Below are 24861 nucleotides of genomic sequence, written 5' to 3' on the forward strand. Positions count from 1 at the left end.
TAAAAAATTCGACCTCCATTGAAGGAGTTTAAGCTTGAAAAAATGGTGGGAGATGGTGGCTTGAGAAATAAAACTGGCTAAATAAAACCTTCCACACGCTATTTTGAGTGTATCACACTTACTTTGCCATTTCAGCAAAAAGTGTCAAAATGATACAGTGGGATCCTACATGAGGTGTCTAAAGTGAACATCGCCCACTTAAGGTGTCTAAGTGAAATTTAGTGCCAATTTTAAAGGGTCACCGATGAATTTGGCCAAAAACTTTATATGTAACGGCATAATACATAAATATGCTCTTTAATTTGGCTTTAACTGTCATTTATACCCTCCAACTTTGAATGTGCACAAATAGACACTTGAACTTGTATAAAATTGAATAAGTAGACACATGCACTCGGACTACGTAGCATAATACACATATGACACAAAATTGTCATGTAGGACTCCTCGTAGGATGAATGTGTCTATTTGTTCAATTATATACAAGTTTAAGTATTATTTATGCATACTCAAAATTAAAGAATATAAATAACTATCGAATTCAAATTAAAGAACACATTTATATACGGGAAAATTACCTAAATATACAGTATTCAAAAAATATTTACCATATAGAGCAACATAATTATTTTAACCATATATAACAAATTGTTTGAATTAAATTAACTCTCACCCCCTATTTTCTCTTCCCTTGTTTCTCTCCAACTTTCCTACACCAATATTCTCTCCAATCTTCTCACCCATAATTTTCTCCAAAATTAGGGCAATACTTAGCTTCATAGCTTCTCAACCACAACTTTCTACAACATTTGTACTCCAATTTTGGAATTAAGTGACGTGTATTCGATGGAATCTCACTTCTCAGAAGAAAACTTTTTGTTCTCCATAGACAAAAAGAGGAAGAAGCAAACATGAGCAACAAATAGTATGATATTCAACAATATTCATGCGAAATTTTCTTCAAAATTTTTTATTTTTATTACTGATTTTCATTTTTTTGATTGCAGCGATTACTTGTTCAAACTATTGTTAATCGGCGATTTTTCTGTCGGCAAATCCTGTCTTCTTCTCAGATTCGCCGTATGTTCATCTATTTAACTTTGATCTCCTATGTTTACAGTTTAATTCAAGTTTAATGTGTGTGTAATTCCTTTGTTGTTCAACTTTAATTCATTTTTGTGGCCTTACAGATCACTGAAGGTTGGTTTTGTTAGCTACATATTTCATTCGTGTCTAATACTCTCTTAATTCAAGTTTAATTTATTTTTGTGGCTTACAGAGAAGCTGGTTTCATTAGTTACAGATTTCAGTCGTCTCTAATTCTCTTTTAATTCAAGTTTAATTCATTTGTTGTTCAATTTTAATTCATTTTTGTGGCCTACAGATCACTGAAGGCTGGTTTTGTTAGATACATGTTTCATTCGTGTTTAATAATCTTCTAATTCAAGTTTAATGCATTTTTGTGGCTTACAGAGAAGGCTGGTTTCATTAGCTACAGATTTCAATCGTCTCTAATTCTCTTTTAATTCAAGTTTAATGTGAGTTTAATTCATTTGTTGTTCAACTTTAATTCAATTTTGTGGTCTTACAGATCACTGAAGGTTGGTTTTGTTAGCTACATGTTTCATTTGTGTCTAATTCTTTTCTAATTCAAGTTTAATTCATTTTTGTGGCTTACAGAGAAGGCTGGTTTCATTAGCTACAGGTTTTAGTCGTCTCTAATTCTCTTTTAATTCAAGTTTAATGTGTGTATAATTCCTTTGTTGTTCAACTTTAATTAATATACTGTGGAGAGGCAGGCCATTTTGCTAGGAAATGCACTAGTCAATCCGTAACTGCCTTTATAGTGGTGATTGACTGTCTTTTTCGAGGTTGCTCGACTAACGTTTCTGATTATCCATTCGAGCTGAAACTTCTTGGGCTCTGCAATTTTTGGAGTTGCTGTAATCCTGCAAAATTTGGAGCATTTTTGGTGATGGATGATGCAATTTGTTGAGGGCTGTTGGTTGTTGTTCAGTTTGTGTGTTGCTTCTGGCTGTGATGTTGTTGCAGCCCTGCAAGTTATAGGTGCTGCAGTTCTGCCTTTGTACCTGCACAAACAACTAAACCCAAGGAATCCCCAAGATTGTTTGGTATTGTTGAATGTTGCAATGCTCCATAGTTGCAGCAATTGGTTTAGCTGTGTGAAATCTGCACAAACTAGTAAGCAACCACAAGCAAAAGAGGGTGATGGACTACTGGTACAGATCTGTATTGGATGATGTATTTGATTGCTATGGTTGGATTGTTTGGTGTAGCAGGTTACTCTCAGCAAGGATCCCTGCATTGTGATCCACCATTTCTTTTTGTGCTCCATGTATTGGAACTGTTGCTGCACAGCCAAACTCAAAACCACACTAAAGGTTAGTTGCTGCTTGCAAGCTGATAGTGCTTTCATGTGCTGCAGTTCAGAGTGTGCCTGCATAATAAGAAAAGAAGAAAGGCAGAGGAAAGAAAAGAACTCCAGAAGAAGTCCCAGAGATGGTTGAACATGTATGTTGTTCACTCTTGAAGCTATGCTACTTGCTGCAGTTATGGTGTTGTAGTTTCCAGGGGTGCTGCATGTTGCATTTGTTGCAACCTCAGGCTTGCTTGTTGAGTGTACCTGCAAAATCCTGTACCTGTACCTCCAAGACTGTTGCACAGCAGCAACATTGGAAAGCCATTGCATTGTGCATGTTTTTCCTTCCAGATTGCAAGATATGTTGCAATTTTGAAAGTTTCTTGGTGGTCCAATCAACTTTAGTGTGTATGTAATTCATTTTTGTGTTTTTATAGATCACTGAATGCTTTTTCATTAGCCACATTTTTCATTCGTGTCTAATTCTATTCTAATTTAACTTTAATATGTATGTAATTTATTTTTTATTCAAGTTTAATTCAGTTTTTATTCAAGTTTAATTCATAATGCAGGTTTCAGTTTGATAAAACTACTGAAACACATCACTGAAGGCTTTTTCATTAGCTACAATTTTCATTCGAGTCTAATTCTCTTCTAATTCAACTTTAGTGTGTATGTAATTCATTTTTGTGTTTCTATAGATCACTGAAGGCTTTTTCATTAGCCACACTTTTCATTCGTGTCTAATTCTATTCTAATTCAACTTTAATATGTATGTAATTTATTTTTTATTCAAGTTTAATTCATTTTTCATTCAAGTTTAATTCATAATGTAGGTTTCAGTTTGATAACACTACTGAAACACTTTAACATTAACGTAGCTATGTATTGCATTATAAAAAAAGAAGATATATTTTACATGAACAAAAAACTATATTAAAATTATATTTTACGTGTACAAAAATTATCTTAAAAAGGATAGCACAAAACAATCTTCAAAACCTAACTAATACATCAACTATAAACTGTTTTTAGACAACATAGTTTTCATATACATTTTAACTAATATAACTACATTTATTTATTTATGTGGTCTTTCATCTTCACTTTGAAGGTTACTCTTTTGCTTCTTCACTGCATATTCCCATAGTAGAGCCCCAAACCTCTTTCGGAGACTGTCTGCACTTAGTTGTTGATTTGCAATATCCTGGCCATTGCTCACTAACTCCGCAAATGCAGCCACTAAAACTCCACAGTCCCTATAAAATTTAAAATATAAAATCATTATAAAAATACTATTGAGTTTAATAAGACCAATACAAAAGATAGTATTTATTTGATAAACAATTAAATTTAAGTTCCTGCATATAAATAATTTCAATCTATCACTATAGATAATTATATCTTAACATGAACCCTCAAATAGGACTTAAAAGATATGTGAGATTTCAAGGAAAGAAGAGTAGCTTTATCAGTGCTAATATTAGCTAGTGAAGAAGAATGGTAATGAAGCATAATGCAAACTGCAAGAGAAAACAGAAGATTGCAAATTCTACCCATGACTGTTTTTATATTGGAATGTCTTTTATATGACAATAATTGATAATACATAGCAATGATCTTAGAAGATCTATTTATTGCTATCAAATCTTCTTTTGGTCTTAAGCTCAACAATAAGATAAATACAAAAGATTAAGGGATTATGAATCTAACGTAAGAAGTGATTTCAAAATAGAGAAACTGAAAACTTTTTTCATTAGCTATAGGTTTCATTCGTCTCTAATTCCCTTCTAATTCAACTTTAATGTGTGTAATACACAATTTCATTCAAGTTTAGTTCATTTTTGTGGTGTACAGATAACTAAAAACTTTTTTCAATTAACTACAGATTTCATTCATCTCTTATTTTCTTCTAATTCAACTTTAATGTATGTGTAATACATTTTAATTCAAAGTTTAATTCATTTATATTTATTTATTTAAAAAAAATAAACAAATTGCAACACAAAAGATCTAACAATTCATGACAAAACTCCCAACAATCACTGATATAATAAACTTGAGCAAATAAATTTAGACTATAATAAAAGTATCAAATACACAAATTTTTCTTCAACATCTAGCACACAAGTTCAAAACAACAACAAACTAAGAAAATACACATAAACAGATTGAAAATGCTATCAGTTAAATAATGTGTTGGTAGAATGACATACCGAATATGAACTCTTCGGTAGAATCGTATTTTTGCACAATCGATTTCGAATTTTTGGATTCTTCTCCTGAGCAACTGTAGGTTTCACTTTCTTTGACTGAAATTGAGGAGGTAAATCCTCAAAATCATCATCACTGTCAACAAATTTCTTAGATGCCGATGCAACATCAACTCGTTTTCTTTTCGATTTAGAACTCAATTCATTGGTTTTTTTCTTACTTCTACCGCCCTTTTTCTTCACATGTAATGCTTGGAAATTTTGATTAACCTCACCACCAGCTTCTTCTGGAGATTGATTTGCAGAAATTCCCAAACCAAAATTTGGACCGACATTCACTTTACCACTGCCGGTTGAATCAACAATTCGAATTCTTGGGCTTCTTCTAGGAGATTTATGACCTTTTATTACAATTGTGCACCTAAAACTTATAAATTCCGTCTGAAATAAACAAGAAAATGAAGGAATAATGAAAGAATGAAGAAGAGATAAAGGAAGAAGAGAGAGACGCACAAACCTTAGAGAGAGAAAACCCTTTCCTCTTTCTTAAATAAAAAGGGAATATAATATTTTTTTAATTAAAATATTGCTATTAATTGTTAAAAATGGTAATAAAATAAAAGTATATTTAAAAATGGTAAATATTTTTTAAAACACAGTCAATTAAGTAATTTTACCTTTATATACTATATATAATTTAAATGTATTTTTCTGACCTTACCTTTTTTTTTGTTTTTCCAAATCAAAAGCCCTTAATTATGGCCTATGGGTCCCGTGTACTATCCATCCAGGCATGATGAAGACGCTCCCCTCCTTCAAAAATAATAAAATAAAACAATATGACCGTTGTAAGAGAGAAATTATGTCCCCCGTCCCCTCTATATTCAAATCGAAAACACTCTAAAAGATTCACCATTCATTTTCCTTCTTTCTTCTTCTTCTTTCATTTTTTTTTTCTTCTTGTTTCTCTCTCTTTCTAGATAGATATAGAGGATGGGGATCGCAACGGAGAACCAACCACAGCAACAACAACAACAACACAAGGTAAATAAATTATTTACCCATTTCATTTCGAGCTTTTCGACGAATCACGTGTAGGGATTTTGAAATTTATTCAGTTATCATTGGATGAGCATGATTTCACTGAGTTTTTCTTCATTAATTTCGAAGATTTGTAGAAAGTCCAGCTTGGTTTATGATATAATTACGGGTTTTCTGTTCATTTATGATGAAGTTTTTTTTTTTTTGATGATGATGATATACTGTATGAGAAATATTTTAGGTTTTTGTGATGGTTACTGAAACGGGATTATTTAATTTTGGGTGAATATTCGCTCAGCTCTGAATCATAAAAGAAGAAGTTAGGGTTTTGGACTTAACGGATTATGGCCTGGAGTTTTGAAGGATCTTTGCTGATTTAATTCAACAAGAATGGATTCTAATTCTTAATTAACTGCTTTCTTTTATGGACTACAGAATTTTCAACTTCTGCAGACTTCATCAGAGGCATCATCAGAAGCTGATAAAAAGAGGTGGACACTTAATGATTTCGACATTGGGAAGCCTCTTGGAAGAGGAAAGTTCGGTCATGTATATCTAGCTAGGGAAAAAAGGGTCAGTTCCTTTAATGCTTTACACTTACTTTCAATGACTCAGTTTTATGCTTTGCGAGTTATCTGCTATGTTTAGTGCCTGTATACACGAGGTTCTCGATCAGAAATTTTATGTAGCATCGAATGGTAATGGTGGGAGGTTGGGGATGATATCTCATGGCCATGGCTTAAGATATTTTTCGAATTCTATTAGATAGACTTTACATTCTCCAATCGCATTCCAATACTAAGGTTGGTTGTTTCTTGAAAACAGAGTAATCATATTGTCGCATTAAAAGTGCTGTTCAAGACCCAGCTAAAACAGTCCCAGGTTGAACATCAGCTTCGTCGTGAAGTTGAAATACAAAGCCACCTTCGCCATCCAAATATTCTGAGGCTTTACGGTTACTTTTATGACCAGGTAACTTATGGTTCCTTCTGTAACCTCTTCTGCATTGCTTGTTCTCAATTTTTGGTCTTAAGAACTTTCAAGAGACTAATGATAGCCACTTACTAATGCAGAAACGTGTTTATTTGATCCTGGAATATGCTGCCAAGGGTGAACTCTATAAGGAGCTGCAGAAATGCAAATATTTTAGTGAACGACGTGCCGCAACTGTGAGCTCTTGTTGAATTACGAAACTGCTTTTACATTTCTTATTGGAATGTAGGATTTCTTTTTTCAAAATCTTTAATATACAGAAATCAGAATCATGAGAAATTGGTAAATGAGCAGACGTGAGATTTTTTCATTTAAAATTTTCAATTTTGGTCCCATTCTAGATTGCCTTGAGTATGAGCAGATTTTTATATCTCCAACTTTAAAATTATATTCATGCCCTTTACATCTAATTTCAAACTGACAATAAGTTCTCTAATTTTTTCTTTATCTTGGGTCTTGGAGCAGTATGTTGCATCATTAGCCCGAGCCCTCATATACTGTCATGGGAAGCATGTAATACACAGGGATATTAAGCCAGAGAATCTTTTGGTCGGTGCACAGGTATATTTAACATTGCTAAACAGTTTGTACACTGCATTGCATTGCAGTAAAATGACAGCTGAAATTGATTGTTTTTTTTTGGTAATATTTCTGCTGTTAGGGTGAACTCAAAATTGCAGACTTTGGATGGTCAGTGCATACCTTTAATCGAAGGCGGACTATGTGCGGCACTCTAGACTATCTGCCACCTGAGATGGGTATGCATGTTATGTGATATGAATGTTATATGCAAAAAAGTTACATTAGCATGGTTTCATGTTTTATTCCAAAGTTACTATATTACCATGACTTCATGTGGCGTCGTTTTCGTTTTAAATTGTATCATTTATTGTACATTGCTTTTTACATTCACACGGGCCTGCATAAGAATTTAGCTTTTAGCAATTCTTTTATTTCCTTTACATTTTTTGTAATACGGTAATTGCTGAACTTGCAGTGGAAAGTGTGGAGCATGATGCAAGTGTCGACATTTGGAGCCTTGGTGTCCTATGCTTTGAGTTTCTGTACGGGATGCCCCCATTTGAAGCAAAGGAACACTCGGACACATATAGGAGGTGAGATTTTGTTCCAAATGTAGACGAAAAGTTTCATGAGAAACCTAAAGAGGACTTTTAAGAAGAAATAGTACAGTTTTTGTACACAATTCCCCTTTTAGAAGTAGTGTGAATTCTCTCCCACACTTCTATTTCACAAATCATCAGTCACTAGTTACTTTCAAAATCTCTTTTTCAACTGTACTCATGGATGAGTATGAAATGACTATGGAATATATAATGAACACAAGTAGTACAGTTTTCAAGCCTTTCATCAATAGCTAAATCTTACATGGATGAGTTTGAAATGACAGAACGGCTTTTATGAACATTACCAGCTTAAAACACTCGTAGGTATATTGATAAGGTTTTCCTGTGCACAGGATTGTGCAAGTGGATCTCAAATTTCCTGCCAAACCAGTTGTTTCATCAGCTGCCAAGGACCTCATTAGTCAGGTTTTTCTTCTAATCCATCGAGATGCTTTGAAATAGCTTGTAATCTCAGGCCTAACTTGTTTTTTGCGTTTTCATGTTTGTGGGATACAGATGCTTGTAAAGGATTCTTCTCAGCGTCTGCCCCTGAAAAAGGTACTTGAGCATGCTTGGATTGTGCAGAATGCTGATCCTTCAGGGGTTTATAAGGGCTGATGAGTGTACTACACCAATTACTCACAATCTTTGTGGCAGACTACAATTGTTTTCATTTTTTTTTTACTGAAGAAGCTAATTAGCTCAGCTGGATCGTAAATTTGTGATGTAAAATAAGCACACCTTTGTGATCTTAAAACCTTGCATTGCCTGAAAATGAAAGGAGGTTTCTTTACAAAGGATAAGTAGTCATTTTGCTTTTTCTCAATATTGTATTTACTATCCGCAATGTCTGGCTAGCCACTATTGTATATTTCTTTGAATCTTTGAAGTGTACAACCTACCAGAACTCAGATATGAATTGCTGATTAGCTTAGCTCCATAAGTTTTCCAAAACATCAGCTATTCAGATGGTTGAAATTTTCCTACCTATATTTAAGAGCAATGGGCATCTTAAGCTTTTTTTCAAAATGATCCTGCAAAAAGTAAAGAAATGTGGTGAGTACAACGCCTTATACATAATACATCCTAATTTGATGTTACATCTCGTACTTTGATACCTTGGAACGCTTCTTAAACTTCTTAAGTTTCTGGGAAGGCTCTTAAGTTTCTTAGAAGTCGTCATGTGAGTCGGGTAATCTAAGGAAAGGAGAAGGAGATACTCCATAAGAGAGAAGATTGGAAAATAGGGTTAGAAGTATCCAGAAGAAGTTGGAGGTTAAGTAGTGAGTCGTAGGTCTCAACTTATTTGTGAAAGCTATTACTTGGGACATTTTACATACTAAGCTACTTGAGTACACGTCGAGCTTAAGTAGCAAGGAATACATAGGCTCTTGAAGTAAGACGAGATTACGAGCTCACGAAAGAGAAATAAGGAAACGACGCGCCTACTCGAAGCAAGTAGGTGATGCACCTATTTGGACAAGCAGGTGATGCACCTACTTAGGGTCAAGTAGGTGATGCAGCAGCTTGGGATGGACCCCACTGCCACGTGGCAGCGTGTGAGGGGCTGCATGGGCTGAGGTGGCACCCTAGGAAGCTGCCACGTGGCACCTTCTAAGGCGGTGTATATAGGTATATTATGCTGAGATATACTTCATTTTTAGCATGTTCTCTTTGGAAAAAAGAAGAGGAAAACGTTGAAGGCAAGAGAGGGCAGCCACGGGTTGCTCCAATTTAAGGTAAGCCCTCCGATTTCGTTCCGTGAATTAATTATTTAGGGTATCCCACGGCTACATGATGGGGTTTAATAGCGTAAAATTACTATTTGGGGCAGCAAAGAAGGGACACAAACAGTCCGCAACTTTCAGCATGTTAAGGAGTTTCTGAAGTTAATTTTCAGCAAGTTTGGGAAGCCGTTTGTTAAGGTATGGCTTGGTTCTCTTCTCCCACGTTTTGGTAAGGGTTTGGACATGTTTTGAGGCTGTTAATATTGTAAAATCATGGCTTAGAGCAGCACCAAACGAATAACAAGCAGTCCGCGCGATTTCAGCAAGTTTGAAGAGTTTTCGAGGCGCGATTTGGCGACTTTGGGCCAATTTCGAATAAGGTAAGGTCTTTTCTTCCAATTTGAAGTTTATGGTGTTGTTATAGGGTGTATTACACACCTTGTATGTTGCTGGAAGTGTAAAAATGTCGTAGAAATGTTTAACGTTCGAAGCAAGCTAAATTGGAGTCGCTATAGTTAAATTGTAGTCGAAGCAAGGTGTTGTGCTTGTGGTGTGCTGCTGCAGGTATGTGGTGGTGTGTTTCAGGGCCTAAAATTATTCTAAAAAAGGTGTGGGGGCTCCTGGTTGCAGCTACACGACCCCTTGTTTCGTACAATTAAAGGTTTTGCGAAATAAAGACTAGAAACCCTATTTTGGTATCGTAATTTTCAGCAAGTTGTTTGGAGCTTATGTTGTGTAATGTTGCCATGTTTTATTTGTATATGAGCTTGCAGGTTGTTGTTGTTGGTTGGCTGTAGTGATTAGGGATCTACTTGTAAATTCAGATAAGGCATGTTATAGGGGAGGTGCTGCCCGATTTCCGTTAACTCCTTAACTAACAAAGGAACTAGTCGAGAAGGTGAGCGAGGAGATGAGTTCTATGAATACTCGTATGTAACTTAAGACGCTGAAAAGTCGAGGGTTGTTGATGCTCGTATTGCTTTCATGTTAAATAGGTTCAAGAGACGACGAGACGAACGTGTTAAGAGTAATCCGTAAGAGGTATGTAAAGCTAACGTTTTCTTTTTTGGCATGTTTTTGGCATAAGTATGTAAGGCTTAGACTTTCTTTTGGCATATCCTCGGCATAAGTGTATTAAGCTTATTCTATCTCTTGGCATGTTTTGGGCACAAATATGTAAAGCTAATCTTCCTTGTTGACATGGTTTTTATGAAGCAAGTATATGACTTCTATATGATTCCAAGGAAGTTACTATTCGTAGAGCCACTAGGATGGCCAACTTCTTGATTTTTCAAAAGATATTTGTTATGCCTTGATATGTTTATATGATTCCCAAAAGTGCTATTTTGATATAACCCATAGTAACTTTCAAAAGGTGCTTAATATGATTCTTGTCTTGATTTTGAACGATAACTTATTTTACTTATTCCATTGAGCCCCATAATATATCTGGAAATATGAAAACGATTTCAGAAAGACTATTTTGACATGGACCATCGTGACATCTGAAAGACATGCACTATGATTATCGCTCAATTTCTCTTATATGACTTGGCATCGGAGTTACGCTCTCGAGTCTCTGGAAATGTTTTGTATTTTATATTGCATATAGTTTCTCACTACTCCACTCGTGGATGCCTCAATGCTTCCTTCACCGAGCCCGGGTCAGGTTTTGTTATCGTGCGTACTTCTCTGCATTGTTCGTCGTGCCCCAACGTGAGGGAGCAGGTATGACCTGTATATGGAATTTGTGGAGTTATGATGTGCCATGTACACATATGATATGATAGGATCTGATATGACCATCTGATATGATATGATCTGTTACGGAGATATTCCCTACTCTGGAGTTATGATGTGTTGTGGCGTCGGTGACGGGGCAGCGACCACGATTTGTTCACCGAGTCCCATAATGGGGCCGAATATGACATATATTTTTCTGCATACCTTATCTGTGGTTATGATAAGCATTTTGATATTTCTGGATACTTTGCTCATTTTTGCACATTCTGCTCTAGTAATGACTTTACTTATTACAGTCCATGCCTTACATACTCAGTACATATATCGTACTGACCCCTGTTCTCCGGGGGGTTGCGTTTCATACCCGCAAGTACAGATGTTCATTTGGGGGGGGGGGGGATCCACCGGCGTAGGATGTCCACTCAGCTATGTTGGAAGTGCTCCACTGTTCCGAAGCCTAACTTGTAACGCTGGTCATTTGATGTATATATTTGTTTATTCAGGGGTACGGTGGGGGCTCTGTCCCGCCATATGATACAATTAATACCCTTAGAGGTCTGTAGACAAGTGTATGTGGGTTGTTTGTAAGTTTGTTTCAATTGCGCCTATGCGACGCGTTGTAAATGTTTTTATGTTATGATAGCCTTGTCGGCTCGTGTGCCCTTTCATGATATGGTACGAATGAAAGAGGCTACATGAAATGAAAAAGTTTTGACCCATTGAGGTCTTTGGGTATAGCATCACATCGCACACGGTTCAACTTTAGTATAGCTGATAGATACACATAAGGGGGTCCAGGGCTACGCATAGTTCGATTTGGCTATATTTGACGGTTACGTATACGGGGGTCCAGGTCGGACCCTAATCGCGGCCTATGGGGTTGGGTCGTGACATTTAAATAAGCTCAATCATTGTTTTCCCATAGATTGCAAGAAAATATGAAAAGAAAAGTAGGCCAAGAACCATTTCTGTGCATTACTTCAGGGTGCTTTCAGTAAGAAGTTCAACAAATTTCATGCTGGTTATCTCAGTTAGATGGTACAGTGTTTAAAGGCAAATTTAAGAGTCCAGCCTCTGTACAAAATGTGTAACAACAAACCATCCTCAAAACGATGGATAAACAACAATGCATTCAAAAATAAAAAGCCTCACCAAATATTTCTCAAGCTATTCAAAGAGTTAATGGTTAAAAAAACACCTAAATTATCACTTTTTCGAGAGTTTCATCCTTTGACTATCCATTGTTCTCTTTACCTACCTAAACTATTGCTCCCTTTGTATTAAAACACATTTCAATGCAGAGTTGGCCAACAGGTCCATTTGGTATGAACTTTAGTACATCTAATTCTCCAACACAGATGATATTAGTTCTCTCATGATTCCACAAATGCACATAGAGGGAAAGAAAGCAGTCAATTCTGTCTATAACAACCTTACCCTGATTTATGGGATACCCACAAACCAAAATCTTGGAGAAGTTTGTTTCCTGAAGCATCTTGTTCACTTCTGGCATTGGAATTCTCTGCTGCAAGAAGTTCCTGTCCAGCTCCTTTGGCTATCACAATAACCAGGTGTCCTTCCTCTCTGAGCCTTTTCTTGACGAATTCGAAGAGACCACCATTTCCTTCAAGAAAGAAGGGTGACTCAGGAATCAAACAGCAGTCAATTTCTCTGCTTGCTAAAGTGGCATACATTGCAATGAACCTGCACTCAATTCCATCAAATGGAATTAATATCAGGATTTGTTGTTTGTTGGAAAGTACAATAATCTATAGATTATGGAAGAATGGACAAGTTTGGGCAGTTAAGAATTGAGAATATGACTTGTAAAAAAAGAAGCAGCATTTTGCTGTCTCAAAGATATGTTTACAATTATTCATGCTCTCCAACAAAATGGTTGACATACAGAAACTCACTTTAGTTATGTTTTATCAGTAACAGTTATAGACTATCTAGTGACCAGTTTTGCAGCTAATGCCGTGAAGAGCTTATTATTTAACAGCAACCAGCTAACAATGAAGTGCCAGATAAGATTTGTAGTGGAGATGGACATAAAAAAGCCTTTATAAGAACTTGATATTAAAAGAATTCTATAGTAGGCTATTTGCCATGCATAAAAACTTTGTAAAAGCATGTTACCACTATAGTGGCCCATTAGCTTCACCACACTGATACAGTTCTCAGCACTTTGAGCTTCAACATGCGCTGCATTGATGGCACGTTCTCAAATTACACTGTATTTTTAATATTGAGTAGTAAAGTTTATGCTTTGCACTCTGCAAGAAACTTCAGATTACTTCCTAAGGCTGTTAAATTGTTTATCGTACCAGAACAAAATATAATCAATTATTGGGTATCCCAGTAACAACTTTGAGACCACGCTGCCTAATTTCCTGCAAAAGGGGAGTAGGATTATTCTAAGAGTGCTTGCAAAGATGAATAGAACTTCTCTTTCACCAAGGACCATCAGAACACGAAATCAGATACCAAGTATTGCATATAACAGTACAGTGTTCCATTTACAATTGCAGTGAACTAAATATGAATCTAGCATATTCAAAATAAATGTTTCCATGTAAGAGACTAGCAAGTCCATGGAAACTACTAGAACATATTGACAAGAGCTAGCCAGAACTAGTTAGTAAGGTATATTCAAACATATTGAATCTCTGTGCAGATGATGTTGACATAGTACATCTGGCTTGGAACAAGATATTTGATTTGACCTATGTAGAGTGATAGAGGACCCGCTCAACAGACTAATTATAAAGAATAGATTGTTGAACTTTCAGCAAAATATGTAAACCATATTGCCCTAGTTGAAACCTATGTTGCTTGGACTCTTCAAAAATGTCAATGAGTGCGTTGTGGATCCCCCAAAAGTAGTGCATTTTTGGAGGATCCGACATGGGTGCGACATCATTTTTGAAGAGTCCAAGTAACATAGGTTGAAACTATCTGATGTTTTTGGGTGGGTACCTACCTGGCCTCTTAATTAGCAGAATCTAACATACCTCATAAATGAAAGCTGCTCCGTTTAGAGTCCCATCACCACCAATTACATAGACCTGAACCGATAAGAAAATCATTATACCAAGTGAAAGCTTTTGAGCAGCAAATAATTTTTTGTGTTGAAATCAAAGATGCCCCAGACGAGGCTGACTAGCAAATTGCAAAAATAGAACAATGAAGGTTTCTAGAAGTCATTTATGTTGTTGTAACATTAAAATTAATCAACAAGAATCTTTTCTTCTTTGGTTTTTGCAGAAAACATGCTACTCAAACTTCTTTTTCTATTAAGATACTTGTCATCATGATACCACTTTCGACAATTATACATAGCTCTTTCTTATGACCAAGATACTAATTTCTTCCTAAACAAGCTGCTCTATAGCAATTAGGAAATCCATCCCAAAGAGAGAAAAGGGACCAATGAAGAAAAGGCCCTCTAAGATTCAACAGTAGACGTATTTAGACGTATCTTTTTGGTATCGCGACCTCCTCGTGATGTCCCAAGGATTGTACCACCGCGTTTATGAACATCATTCACAAGCCTTGGTGTCAAAATTGATAGTGTTTTTTTGCGTAGAAACCTCTGTAGCCTCCCAATGAAGGAGAAAATGTATTGTTAGCTGCACAGACAAAAGCTTATCAAGAATAAAAAGTTGACTGTCCTTATGAACAACAACATACAAAGTGATCAAACAAATTCATAACAATTATCACAATGAAAGAGAGTGGATTGCTGAACAAAGGAGCTCTCTTAGACAATTTGTTTTTCATTATAGGTAAATGAAAAGAGAAACTGACAAGGAATTTGAAAGTAAAATAAAAGGCTGACTGAATAATTTTGTTCCAGAAAGTCAACTCAGAAAAAAATTCTACACACTTCTGTTGCCCTTTCACTGCAATGGCATAGTAGATTGGCAACTACTGCAAGATTGAAGAAATGGTTCAGAATGCTAAGTTCAGTTTGGAAACTCTGTAGACACTCTGAAGAGTCAGCCATGTCTTCCTTTTCAATAGCTTCTACCGTAGTTGCAATTAGTTCATACTCTCTTCACATTTACTTCAGCCTTTTCATCCTTTAAGGGACCCACTATAGTATACGCTCACATAAAGTCGTTTTCTGATGCATCATTTATAGAAATGGAATGATAAAAGTGGCCATGGAATTTCTCGTGAAGTGCTAATTCGAAATTATTTGGGATCGATTGTTTCTACAAAACCCACATCAGACAATAATGGTCCTCTACTCTTGCTTTCCAGATAGTTATATTTGTACTTCATTTATGTAACTAGCATCCCACTTTGCAGAATCACTAACTCAACTATTGCAGATCAATGTAGCTATCTGTTAGTATCTAGCATCTCTGTCTTACCATTTTATCTATTGAAAGAGAAAGAAGTACAGCCATTTTCTACGAAAGAAATTCATATATACAGGCCGAACATGTTAGAAAGAAGATTGCACCTTCTGAGGTTCATGAAGAAAGTTATAACTTGTCAAGGATCAACTGCATAAAAACTGCCACATTGGCCTGATAGCATTAAAAAAAGAAAGGTTAATAATGAACTCACTTCACAACTGAGTATGCTGGATTAGACGGCAAGTGGTTATCATAAGTCTGTCATCAAGCAATGCAACGAAGAATAAAGTCAAGTTAGTAGATATATCACATATCAACATCTAGAGCAACAAACACACATGGCTGAGGGGATAACACAGATACATAGTTGAAATCAAGTGTCTCGTGTCTAACAGATGCACTTTTTATTTTCAAACTGAAAAAGTAAAGACAACTCTTGCAAAAAGTAAATGTGAATTTCTCCAACCAAAAAGTATGAGCGAAACTGTAAAGATATGGCACCTGGTCCTAACTCAACCCAAAAATCTAGCTTATGAGGGGAGGATTATCCAAGTCCATATAAGCAGACCACCATTCCAATCCCCAACCAATGTAGGACTTTAACCCACTCTATTAACCCCTTCACATCCAGGCCCACCTGGAGCGTGGACTGGGGAGCTGAAATGGGGATGGATGTGGCTCTGATACCATGTAAAGATATGAAACTTGGATCTAACTCAATTCCAAAAGCTAGCTCATGAAGGGAGGCTTGCCCAAGTTCATATAAGCAGACTACCAGTCCAATCCCCAACCAATGTGGGATGTTTTCTTTCATTTCTGAAGGTAGTAACTACCGGCTGCAAAGTTCTTGCAATACAAACAAAGCCATTCAAACAAACTAATCACACCTACCAATCTAAAAGATCGGGGGAAAAAACTAATCACACCTAAGACGATGGCACGAAATTCCAGCATTTTTCTTATGGTTTCCATTAGTGTGTACAATAAGTATTAGATGAGACAATTCAGAGACATGGAAAGGCCATAATGACCAGCATTACATGAAGATACAAGAAAATTTCTAACAGCTAAACTAGCATACATATGGTACAAGAGATGCAATCACTTGCTTACCGACTTTGCTCTCACTTCTCCACCACCCGATCCACTGTTCCCCTGAAACAACTCAGTGATTCGATGATTCAAAATCTATATATATACATAAAAATATAAAAGGCACCTTATATATACTGGATAATTTTTTACCAAGAGGGTTCGGGGGAACCCCTTGTGATCCCCTAGATCCACCCCAGCGTGGAGGTGATTAGGCAGAATATGCTACAACTTCAGCTCACCAAGGAGGCGAAGACATGAACCTTGATAGGAGGGTGTGGTGGTCAAAGATTAGGGTAGAACATTAGTAGTAAGTCATACGTATTTCTTTCCCATTCTCGGAGTTTCAGCATTATTCTTCTGGGTTTTCCTTATCTTAAGATTTCTATTACTACATGTTATTCTTTAGCTTTCATATCCTATTTTCTTGTTGTTTCTGCTTGTTACTGCTTCCTCTTTTTCATTTACCTTTTATTCTTTAGCCTCATATCTTATTTTCTTGATGTTGTAGCAGCATGTTACTGCTGCTTCTTTGTGATGTTCGTTCAACCAAGGGTCTATCGGAAGCCGTCTCTCTACCTTCTCAAGGTAGGGGTAAGATCTGTGTACACTCTACCCTTCCCAAATCTTACCTATGGGATTACCCTGGGTTTGTTGTTGTTGTTATAGATCCCCATGAAAGTTTTGCAATTATTGTTCGATTTAACTTTAATACATATATTTGACCTATCAATGTAATTTAATTGGTCGGAACAGTTTAGCATACTTTCCAGGTTACAAATCCATGCTTATTATGGATAGTTACCTATTGGCTATAAGGATTTCAGTTGCAGGGTGTAGAATTTGTATACCTTTCCCAAGTTACCTGCAATTGCTCTTTAAATAATTGCATAGAGTAAATATGTTATAAAAGTTAAAATTCATAATGTTATAGGATGGATATAAAAGATTTGCGAGTCGGACAGGATGAAGGAAACTCTTCCATCACAATTTGGATCGAGATTATATGAACTGCAAGGGTTGAGCTCCAATAAGTGGTATGAAGTGAAGATCTCATATCCTGCTTCTGTATGTACATTTGCATTCTTGCCTACTACTAGTTTTCTATACCCTATTGGTATTTAAAGCTTAAACCTTTATTGTTCAACATAAAACAGATACCAGCTACTTATACTCTACAACTAAGTTATGGAAGTTCAGGGATTAATGTTGGTAGGAAGTTACTGAATACTGAAAAGATTATTTTCCGGGAGGACAACAGTGTTGAATTGCTTGGTGACAAGGTTTGGTTATGTCTGCATAATATATAGTGATCATTGTCTGTTCTTTTGCTCATTTTTACCTCTCAAAAGGAACTGATAAATGGAATTTGTCACAGGGCGGAACATTTGTCCTGGTAAATGTGGAGCCTGAGGGAATTGTTGCAATACCTGGGGTAAAGGAGGGGAAACACCTCATATATACAACAACAACAACAACAACAACCCAGTGAAATCCCACAACATGGGGTCTGGGGAGGGTAGAATGTACGCAGACCTTACTCCTACCAAGGTAGGACGGCTGTTTCCTGGAGACCCTCGGCTCAGTAAAAGCATAAATGCATAAAAAATGTTAGATAAGAATAGAAAATTAAAAGCTTTATGAGAAAAACAACAAACAAATAACGAATAGATAACAAATAAAAAGGGCAGCCCGGTGCACTAAAGCTCCCGCTATGCGCGGGGTCCGGGGAAGGGCCTGACCACAAGGGTCTATTGTACGCAGCCTTGCCTTGCATTTCTGCCAGAGGCTGTTTCCAAGGCTTGAACCCGTGACCTCCTGGTCACATGGCAGCAACTTTACCAGTTACTCCAAGGCTCCCCTTCAACGAATAGATAACAAATAAATACAAATAAATAAATACTAATAACAAATAACGATTAAATAAATAATGAAAGCGTCACAGGTAAAATTGAGTAATCAAAGCATATAAAGTAATAAATAATAACAGAAATAACAGAAATCAGAAGTCAAAGCGCAAGAGATCGTAATGCACTACTACACCTATGAATAGAGAAGAATAACGAGACTATGAACTAGCCTTCTACCCTAATGTGGGTCCTCCACATCCTCCTATCTAAGGTCATGTCCTCCGTAAGCTGTAACTGCGCCATATCCTGTCTAATCACCTCTCCCCAATACTTCTTCGGCCTACCCCTACCTCTTCTGTAACCATCCATGGCCAGCCTCTCACACCTCCGCACTGGGGCATCTGTGTCTCTCCTCTTCACATGTCCATACCATCTCAGTCGTATTTCCCGCATCTTGTCTTCCACCGAGGCCACTCCTACCTTGTCCCGAATAGCCTCATTTCTAATCCTGTCGCTCCTGGTGTGCCCACACATCCATCTCAGCATTCTCATCTCAGCAACTTTCATCTTTTGAATGTGAGAAGTCTTAACTGGCCAACACTCCGCCCCATACAGCATAGCCGGTCTAACCACCACTTTGTAGAACTTGCCCTTAAGTTTTGGTGGCACATTCTTGTCACATAGCACTCCGGAAGCGAGCCTCCATTTCATCCACCCTACCCCAATACGATGTGTGACATCATCGTCAATCTCTCCGCTGCCTTGCATGATAGACCCAAGATACTTGCAACTACTTCTCTTTTGGATGGCCTGAGCACCAAGCCTAACTTCAACGTCAACCTCCTGAGGTGTCTCACTGAACTTGCACTCTAAGTACTCTGTCTTTGTCCTACTCAACTTAAACCCTTTAGACTCCAAGGTATGTCTCCAATCCTCCAGCTTAGCGTTAACTCCGCGGCGAGTCTCATCGATCAGGACTATGTCATCCGCGAAAAGCATACACCATGGCACCGCACCTTGAATTTGTCGCGTCAATCCATCTATCACCAAGGCAAATAAAAAAGGACTAAGAGCTGATCCTTGATGCAACCCCATCACCACTGGGAAGTGCTCTGAGTCCCCTCCTACTGTCCTTACCCTGGTTTTGGCTCCCTCGTACATGTCCTTGATCACCCTAATGTATGCCATAGGTACACCTTTAGCCTTCAAACATGTCCATAGTATTTCTCTTGGGACTTTATCATAAGCCTTTTCTAGGTCGATGAATACCATATGCAAGTCCCTCTTCCTCTCCCTATGCTGCTCCACCAGTCTCCTCATAAGATGGATGGCTTCTGTAGTTGAGCGTCCCGGCATAAATCCAAACTGGTTCTCTGAAATAGACACGTCTCTCCTCACCCTCATCTCTACCACTCTTTCCCACAGTTTCATAGTATGGCTTAGTAGCTTAATACCTCTATAGTTGTTGCAACTCTGGATATCCCCTTTGTTTTTGTATAGAGGGATCATTATGCTCGACCTTCATTCTTCGGGCATCGTTGCTGTTTTAAAGATGACATTAAATAACCTAGTCAACCACTCCAAACCTACCGAACTCGTGCTCTTCCAAAATTCCCCAGGAATCTCGTCAGGTCCGGTTGCTCTTCCCCAGCGCATCCTACGAACGACACTCTTAACCTCATCGACCTTAATACTCCTGCAATACCCAAAATTGCAACGCCTCTCTGTATGTTCTAAATCTCCCAACACAAAGTCTCTGTCCCCTTCCTCATTCAAGAGTTTATGGAAATAGGACTGCCATCTCTGTTTAATGAGGGTCTCGTCTACCAATACTTTTCCATGCTCGTCCTTAATGCACTTCACTTGGTCCACATCGCGTGCCCTTCTCTCCCGCGCCCTGGCTAGCCTGAACAATTTTCTATCCCCACCTTTCTCTTCTAGTTCAGCATAAAGGCGTTCAAAAGCTGTTGTTTTTGCCGTTGAAACCGCCGACTTCGCCTCCTTTCTCGCTATTTTATAAAGTTCCCTATTCGTCCACTTCTCCACCTCATCTATGCTTTCTATCAACTTTGCGTACGCCATCTTCTTTGCTTCCACCTTTTCTTGCACTTCTCCATTCCACCACCAGTCTCCTCGATGCCGACTACGACTACCAGTCGAGACTCCCAACACTTCCCTTGCCACAGTCCTAATACAACTAGCCGTCCTATCCCACATACTGGTCGCATCCCCATTACTATCCCAGGCCCTCATGGCCTTCAACTTCTCTCCCATCTCCAGGACATTAGCAGTGGTCAAACTCCTCCATCTGATCCTAGATCGATTATCCCCGACCCTCTTATTCCTCATCATCTTGATCCCTAAATCCATCACCAAAAGCTTATGTCGGGTTGTAAGGTTGTCTATCGGAATGACCTTACAGTCTTTGCACAGACCTCTATCGACCTTCCTCAGGAGTAAAAAGTCTATCTGAGTCTTAGCCACCGAACTATGGAATGTTACCAAGTGGTCTTCCTTCTTTGGGAAACTCGAATTGGCTATGACCAACCCAAAAGCTCTTGCGAATTCCAAAAGTGAAAGGCCTCCTACATTTCTGACCCCGTAGCCAAAGCCTCCATGCACATCATCATACCCTCCTGAAATAGACCCGATGTGACCATTGAAATCCCCTCCCACGAAAAGCTTCTCAGTAGGTGGTATACCTCCTACTAACTCGTCCAAATCCTCCCAAAAGCGCCTCTTATCCTCCTCTCTTAAGCCCGCTTGTGGCGCATAAGCACTAATAATGTTGAATGTGCTCCCTTCAACGACCACCTTAATCGACATCATCCTATCGTTGACTCTCCTAACCTCCACTACCTGATCCCTTAGATCATTGTCTACTAAAATGCCTACCCCATTCCTATATTTTGATCTACCTGAAAACCAAAGCTTATACCCGTCTACCTCCCTAGCTTTAGAACCTACCCATTTGGTCTCTTGGACACAAGCTATATTAATCTTTCTCTTCTTTAGAATTTTAACTAGCTCTATGGATTTGCCCGTTAACGTTCCAATATTCCAAGAACCAACTCTCAGTCTAGACGCTCCTTTAACCCACTTACCCCTCCTTACCCTCGTCCCCGACCCCGTCCCTGAATGAGAACATGACCTTAATCTACCATCACTATCTAAAGCCACGAAAATATGTAGGAATTAATAAATTATTCAAAAATCTAAAGTTAGCAAAATGCAACGATAAGTGTATGAACAAAAATATAGATAAACCGGAGGTACCAACTCCAGTTGAAAAGAACCTGATTTACGACGGAAACACTGTTCACACCGGGAATACTGTTCACACCGGAAACACTATTCACACCGGAAATACTGTTCACGCCGGAAACACTGTTCACACCGGAAAATGGAAAACCGCGAGACGACGCCGGAAATCAATAGATCTAGGCCAAATCTGAACAGATCTGGAGGTATTCGTTGGAAAACAAGCAAAAGGAAAGAAAAGAAAAAGAAAGAAGAAGAATAAGTAGTGAGCTGTGAGCGCAAGTTGAGGGGCACTGCTGGTGGAGGTGCTGCGGGGCTGCAACGACAGAGGTTTGTTGACTGTGAGAACTTTAGGCCAAATAGAAGAAAACCCACAATGGGATTTTGCTTCAGCAGCAGAGAGATGAAGATAGGGTAAAAAAATTCCCCTTAATTTAGATAGTTCAAAATTCCATCTAACATTTAATCGTCTTCTCACTTGCCAATATAGTAATTATGTACCCAAGTTGTCATCATTTAGAAGCAAATTGGCAATGCTAATTTTCAGGCATACCCTAACCCCTCCTTTTTATCCCCACAAAAAGTGATAAGGAATCAAGAACATTCACCTATGACTTGTGTTTTCAAGTTACTTGCCATAAAAATGGAAAAAAAAGAAGAAGAAGTAACTACCAGCCGCAAAGTTCTTGCAATATGAACAAAACCACTCAAACAAACTAATCACACCTACCAATCTAAAACAGCGGGAAAAAAAACTAATCACACCTAAGATAATGGCATGGTTTCCATTAGTGTGTACAATAAGTATTAGAGGAGACGATTCAGAGGCATGAAAAGGCCACAATGACCAGCAGTATTACATGAAGATACAAGAAAATTTCTAACAGCCAAACTAGCATACGTATATGGTACAAGAGATGCAAGCACTTGCTTACAGACTTTGCTCTCACTTCCTCCCACCACCCGATCCACTGCTCCCCTGAAACAACTCAGAGATTCGAGCTTCAAGATCCTCCACACTAAACTTGATATGCCTCTCTGCGTGCCTGCTAGAATCGTTATTACTCTGCAACCTCCCAATAAAGTTGCGATATGCTGGAGACAAAGTCCCTGCTACAGAAATTCTTAAATCCTCCTTTAGTTGCTCATCAAAGATTATCCAAGTGGATTGAGTTTTACATATCTCCTCAAAGTAGGAATTGAATAACTTAAGCTTTTCTTTCAAAGACCTTGATGCTCCAGTAGGTGACATAGCATTATTATCAATCTTCAGAGCTCCTAAAACCTTACTCCACGAACTTCGCTGATAATTTACATGATACTGCTTAACTTTGGCTGCGTGTTTTCGTATCCAATCATCACCTAAAAGCAACCCCAACTCACTATCTTTAACTTTCTGAACAATGTATCGTTCATTATTCATCATAAAAACAGCCAACAAAGCAGAGTCCTTGTAAATCTTTGATTTTGCTTCCAGATTACTCTCAAGTAACTCCATAATCCATGCCATTTGAACAGCCATGGAAGAAGACGAAAGTGCTCTATCATCCCCTTCTCTATAATCAACAGCACTAGCAGATGGGACAACGATTTCCTCAAAAACCTGTTCAAGAGTAATCCGAGATCGACAAGCTGCACGGATATAATTCATCACATACCGAGTGATCGGATGGAGTCCACCACCAGGAACTGGCGTCTTGGCAGGGTCACGGCGAATCAAATTCTCCAACTCCATAAATATCCCTCTAATAGCCTCACCTAATCTTCTCCATATAGTCAATGCTTCATTCCTCAATAGCACACAATATTGATCCGAAAACATCAATTCAAATTCAGGCATCAAATCCCTAAGCGCCTCATAAACATCGAGTACCTTGAAAAGTCTCTCCGGTGCCCGACTAGAGATGGCAACAGCATCAGCAAAGTTGAGAAGTTGAATGGTAGAACCTCTAGAAACTTCCATGAAAGATAGATCAGAAACAGAGGTGAATCCAAAGAAGACCCGATCACATAATCTACGTTCACTGGGGAATAGAATTCGGAGAGCTACGTTGACCGCTTTTACCCATTTCTCAATCTCATCTTCAAGCTCAGTCCACTGCATTTTCTTTACTTCATCAATACTCAGCTTCTGCAACCCCAGTCTACTTAAACTCTCTTCCAAAAACTCTCTTCTAGAGACGCTGTAGGCGTGTGAACACTCTTTCCCATAGCCGGCGGCCACCATTCTTTTAGCAATCTCATGGAGATCGCTGATGATTCCCGCCGGTAAAGCTTCAATAAGGATCCCGTAATCGGTTACAGGATGTGCTATAGGAATGTCGGCACAATCATCATCTTCTTCTTCATCAGATTCATCAGAGTAGTAACTGTTGTCACGTAAGTCATTATTGTTGTGGTGGCGCGTGAGATCCACGGACTCGGAAGCGCGTTGCATGAGGGTAGTGAACTCATCTTGTAAACGAAACATAGCTTGTTGAAGTAAATCTTCAGCTTTATCAAGAGAAGCAGAAACAGATTTGTCATTTGCCATAGGATTCCATTCACGAATAGTAGACAATAATTGGTCAACAGAATCAAGGAAGTTGGAAGAATCAGCTGAATCGGACCATATGGGATGTTGAGTAGAGAGATGACGAGAGATCTGACGATGAAGAGATTTAAGAATTCGTTCAAGTGAAGCGGGTTGATCATCAGTAAGTTTTTCACGGAGTCGATTATCAAAATTAGAGAAGATTTGAAGGATATCATCAGTCATAGTATCAGTATGACCAAGGGTTTTAGCAATATGACGAGCAACAGCTATGAGTTTTTCTTCACCGTTTTCAGCCATGGATTTACAAATTTGTGTATGGACGGACAAACTGGGACGGACGGAGGTTCAACCACAAATGGCGTTGGGGGACGGGGAGGGGGAGAAAACGCGTTGCTGTTTAATAATTCAATCTCAAGAGTTCAAATTTCCACCATTTATCTGCTTAACCCCCAATTTTTCCTCTCAAATCTGTTACTTTAGTCCTTTTGGACTGCTGCTACTACTAGTTTGGGCAATTGGCCCAATTTCATC

At 38.1% G+C, this 24861-nt stretch overlaps 2 protein-coding genes, 1 long non-coding RNA gene and 1 pseudogene across 3 annotated transcripts; 2 read left to right on the forward strand and 2 right to left on the reverse strand.

Annotated features, from left to right (window-relative positions):
• Positions 1-5441: 5441 nt before the first annotated feature.
• On the forward strand, positions 5442-8741 carry LOC129888345 (serine/threonine-protein kinase Aurora-2). Its single transcript, XM_055963338.1, has 9 exons — positions 5442-5637; positions 6070-6207; positions 6460-6606; positions 6708-6803; positions 7093-7188; positions 7289-7385; positions 7625-7742; positions 8105-8177; positions 8268-8741. The coding sequence occupies exons 1-9, from the start codon at positions 5587-5589 to the stop codon at positions 8367-8369; spliced, it is 918 nt and encodes a 305-aa protein (XP_055819313.1). The 5' UTR covers positions 5442-5586; the 3' UTR covers positions 8370-8741.
• Positions 8742-12161: 3420 nt separating this feature from the next.
• On the reverse strand, positions 12162-14565 carry LOC129888346 (uncharacterized). Its single transcript, XR_008766634.1, has 2 exons — positions 13361-14565; positions 12162-12925 (listed from the first exon to the last, which is right to left on the reverse strand). It is a non-coding gene; the product is annotated as an uncharacterized LOC129888346 (long non-coding RNA).
• A 2633-nt stretch (positions 14566-17198) lies between these two features.
• On the forward strand, positions 17199-18139 carry LOC129890638 (uncharacterized; annotated as a pseudogene).
• A 4320-nt stretch (positions 18140-22459) lies between these two features.
• On the reverse strand, positions 22460-24765 carry LOC129889277 (exocyst complex component EXO70B1). The gene has a single exon (XM_055964512.1). The coding sequence runs from the start codon at positions 24625-24627 to the stop codon at positions 22741-22743; it is 1887 nt and encodes a 628-aa protein (XP_055820487.1). The 5' UTR covers positions 24628-24765; the 3' UTR covers positions 22460-22740.
• Between the last annotated feature and the right edge of the window lie 96 nt (positions 24766-24861).

This window comes from Solanum dulcamara, chromosome 5 (genome assembly GCF_947179165.1).
Source record: "Solanum dulcamara chromosome 5, daSolDulc1.2, whole genome shotgun sequence".
In the NCBI taxonomy this organism is placed as follows: domain Eukaryota; kingdom Viridiplantae; phylum Streptophyta; class Magnoliopsida; order Solanales; family Solanaceae; genus Solanum; species Solanum dulcamara.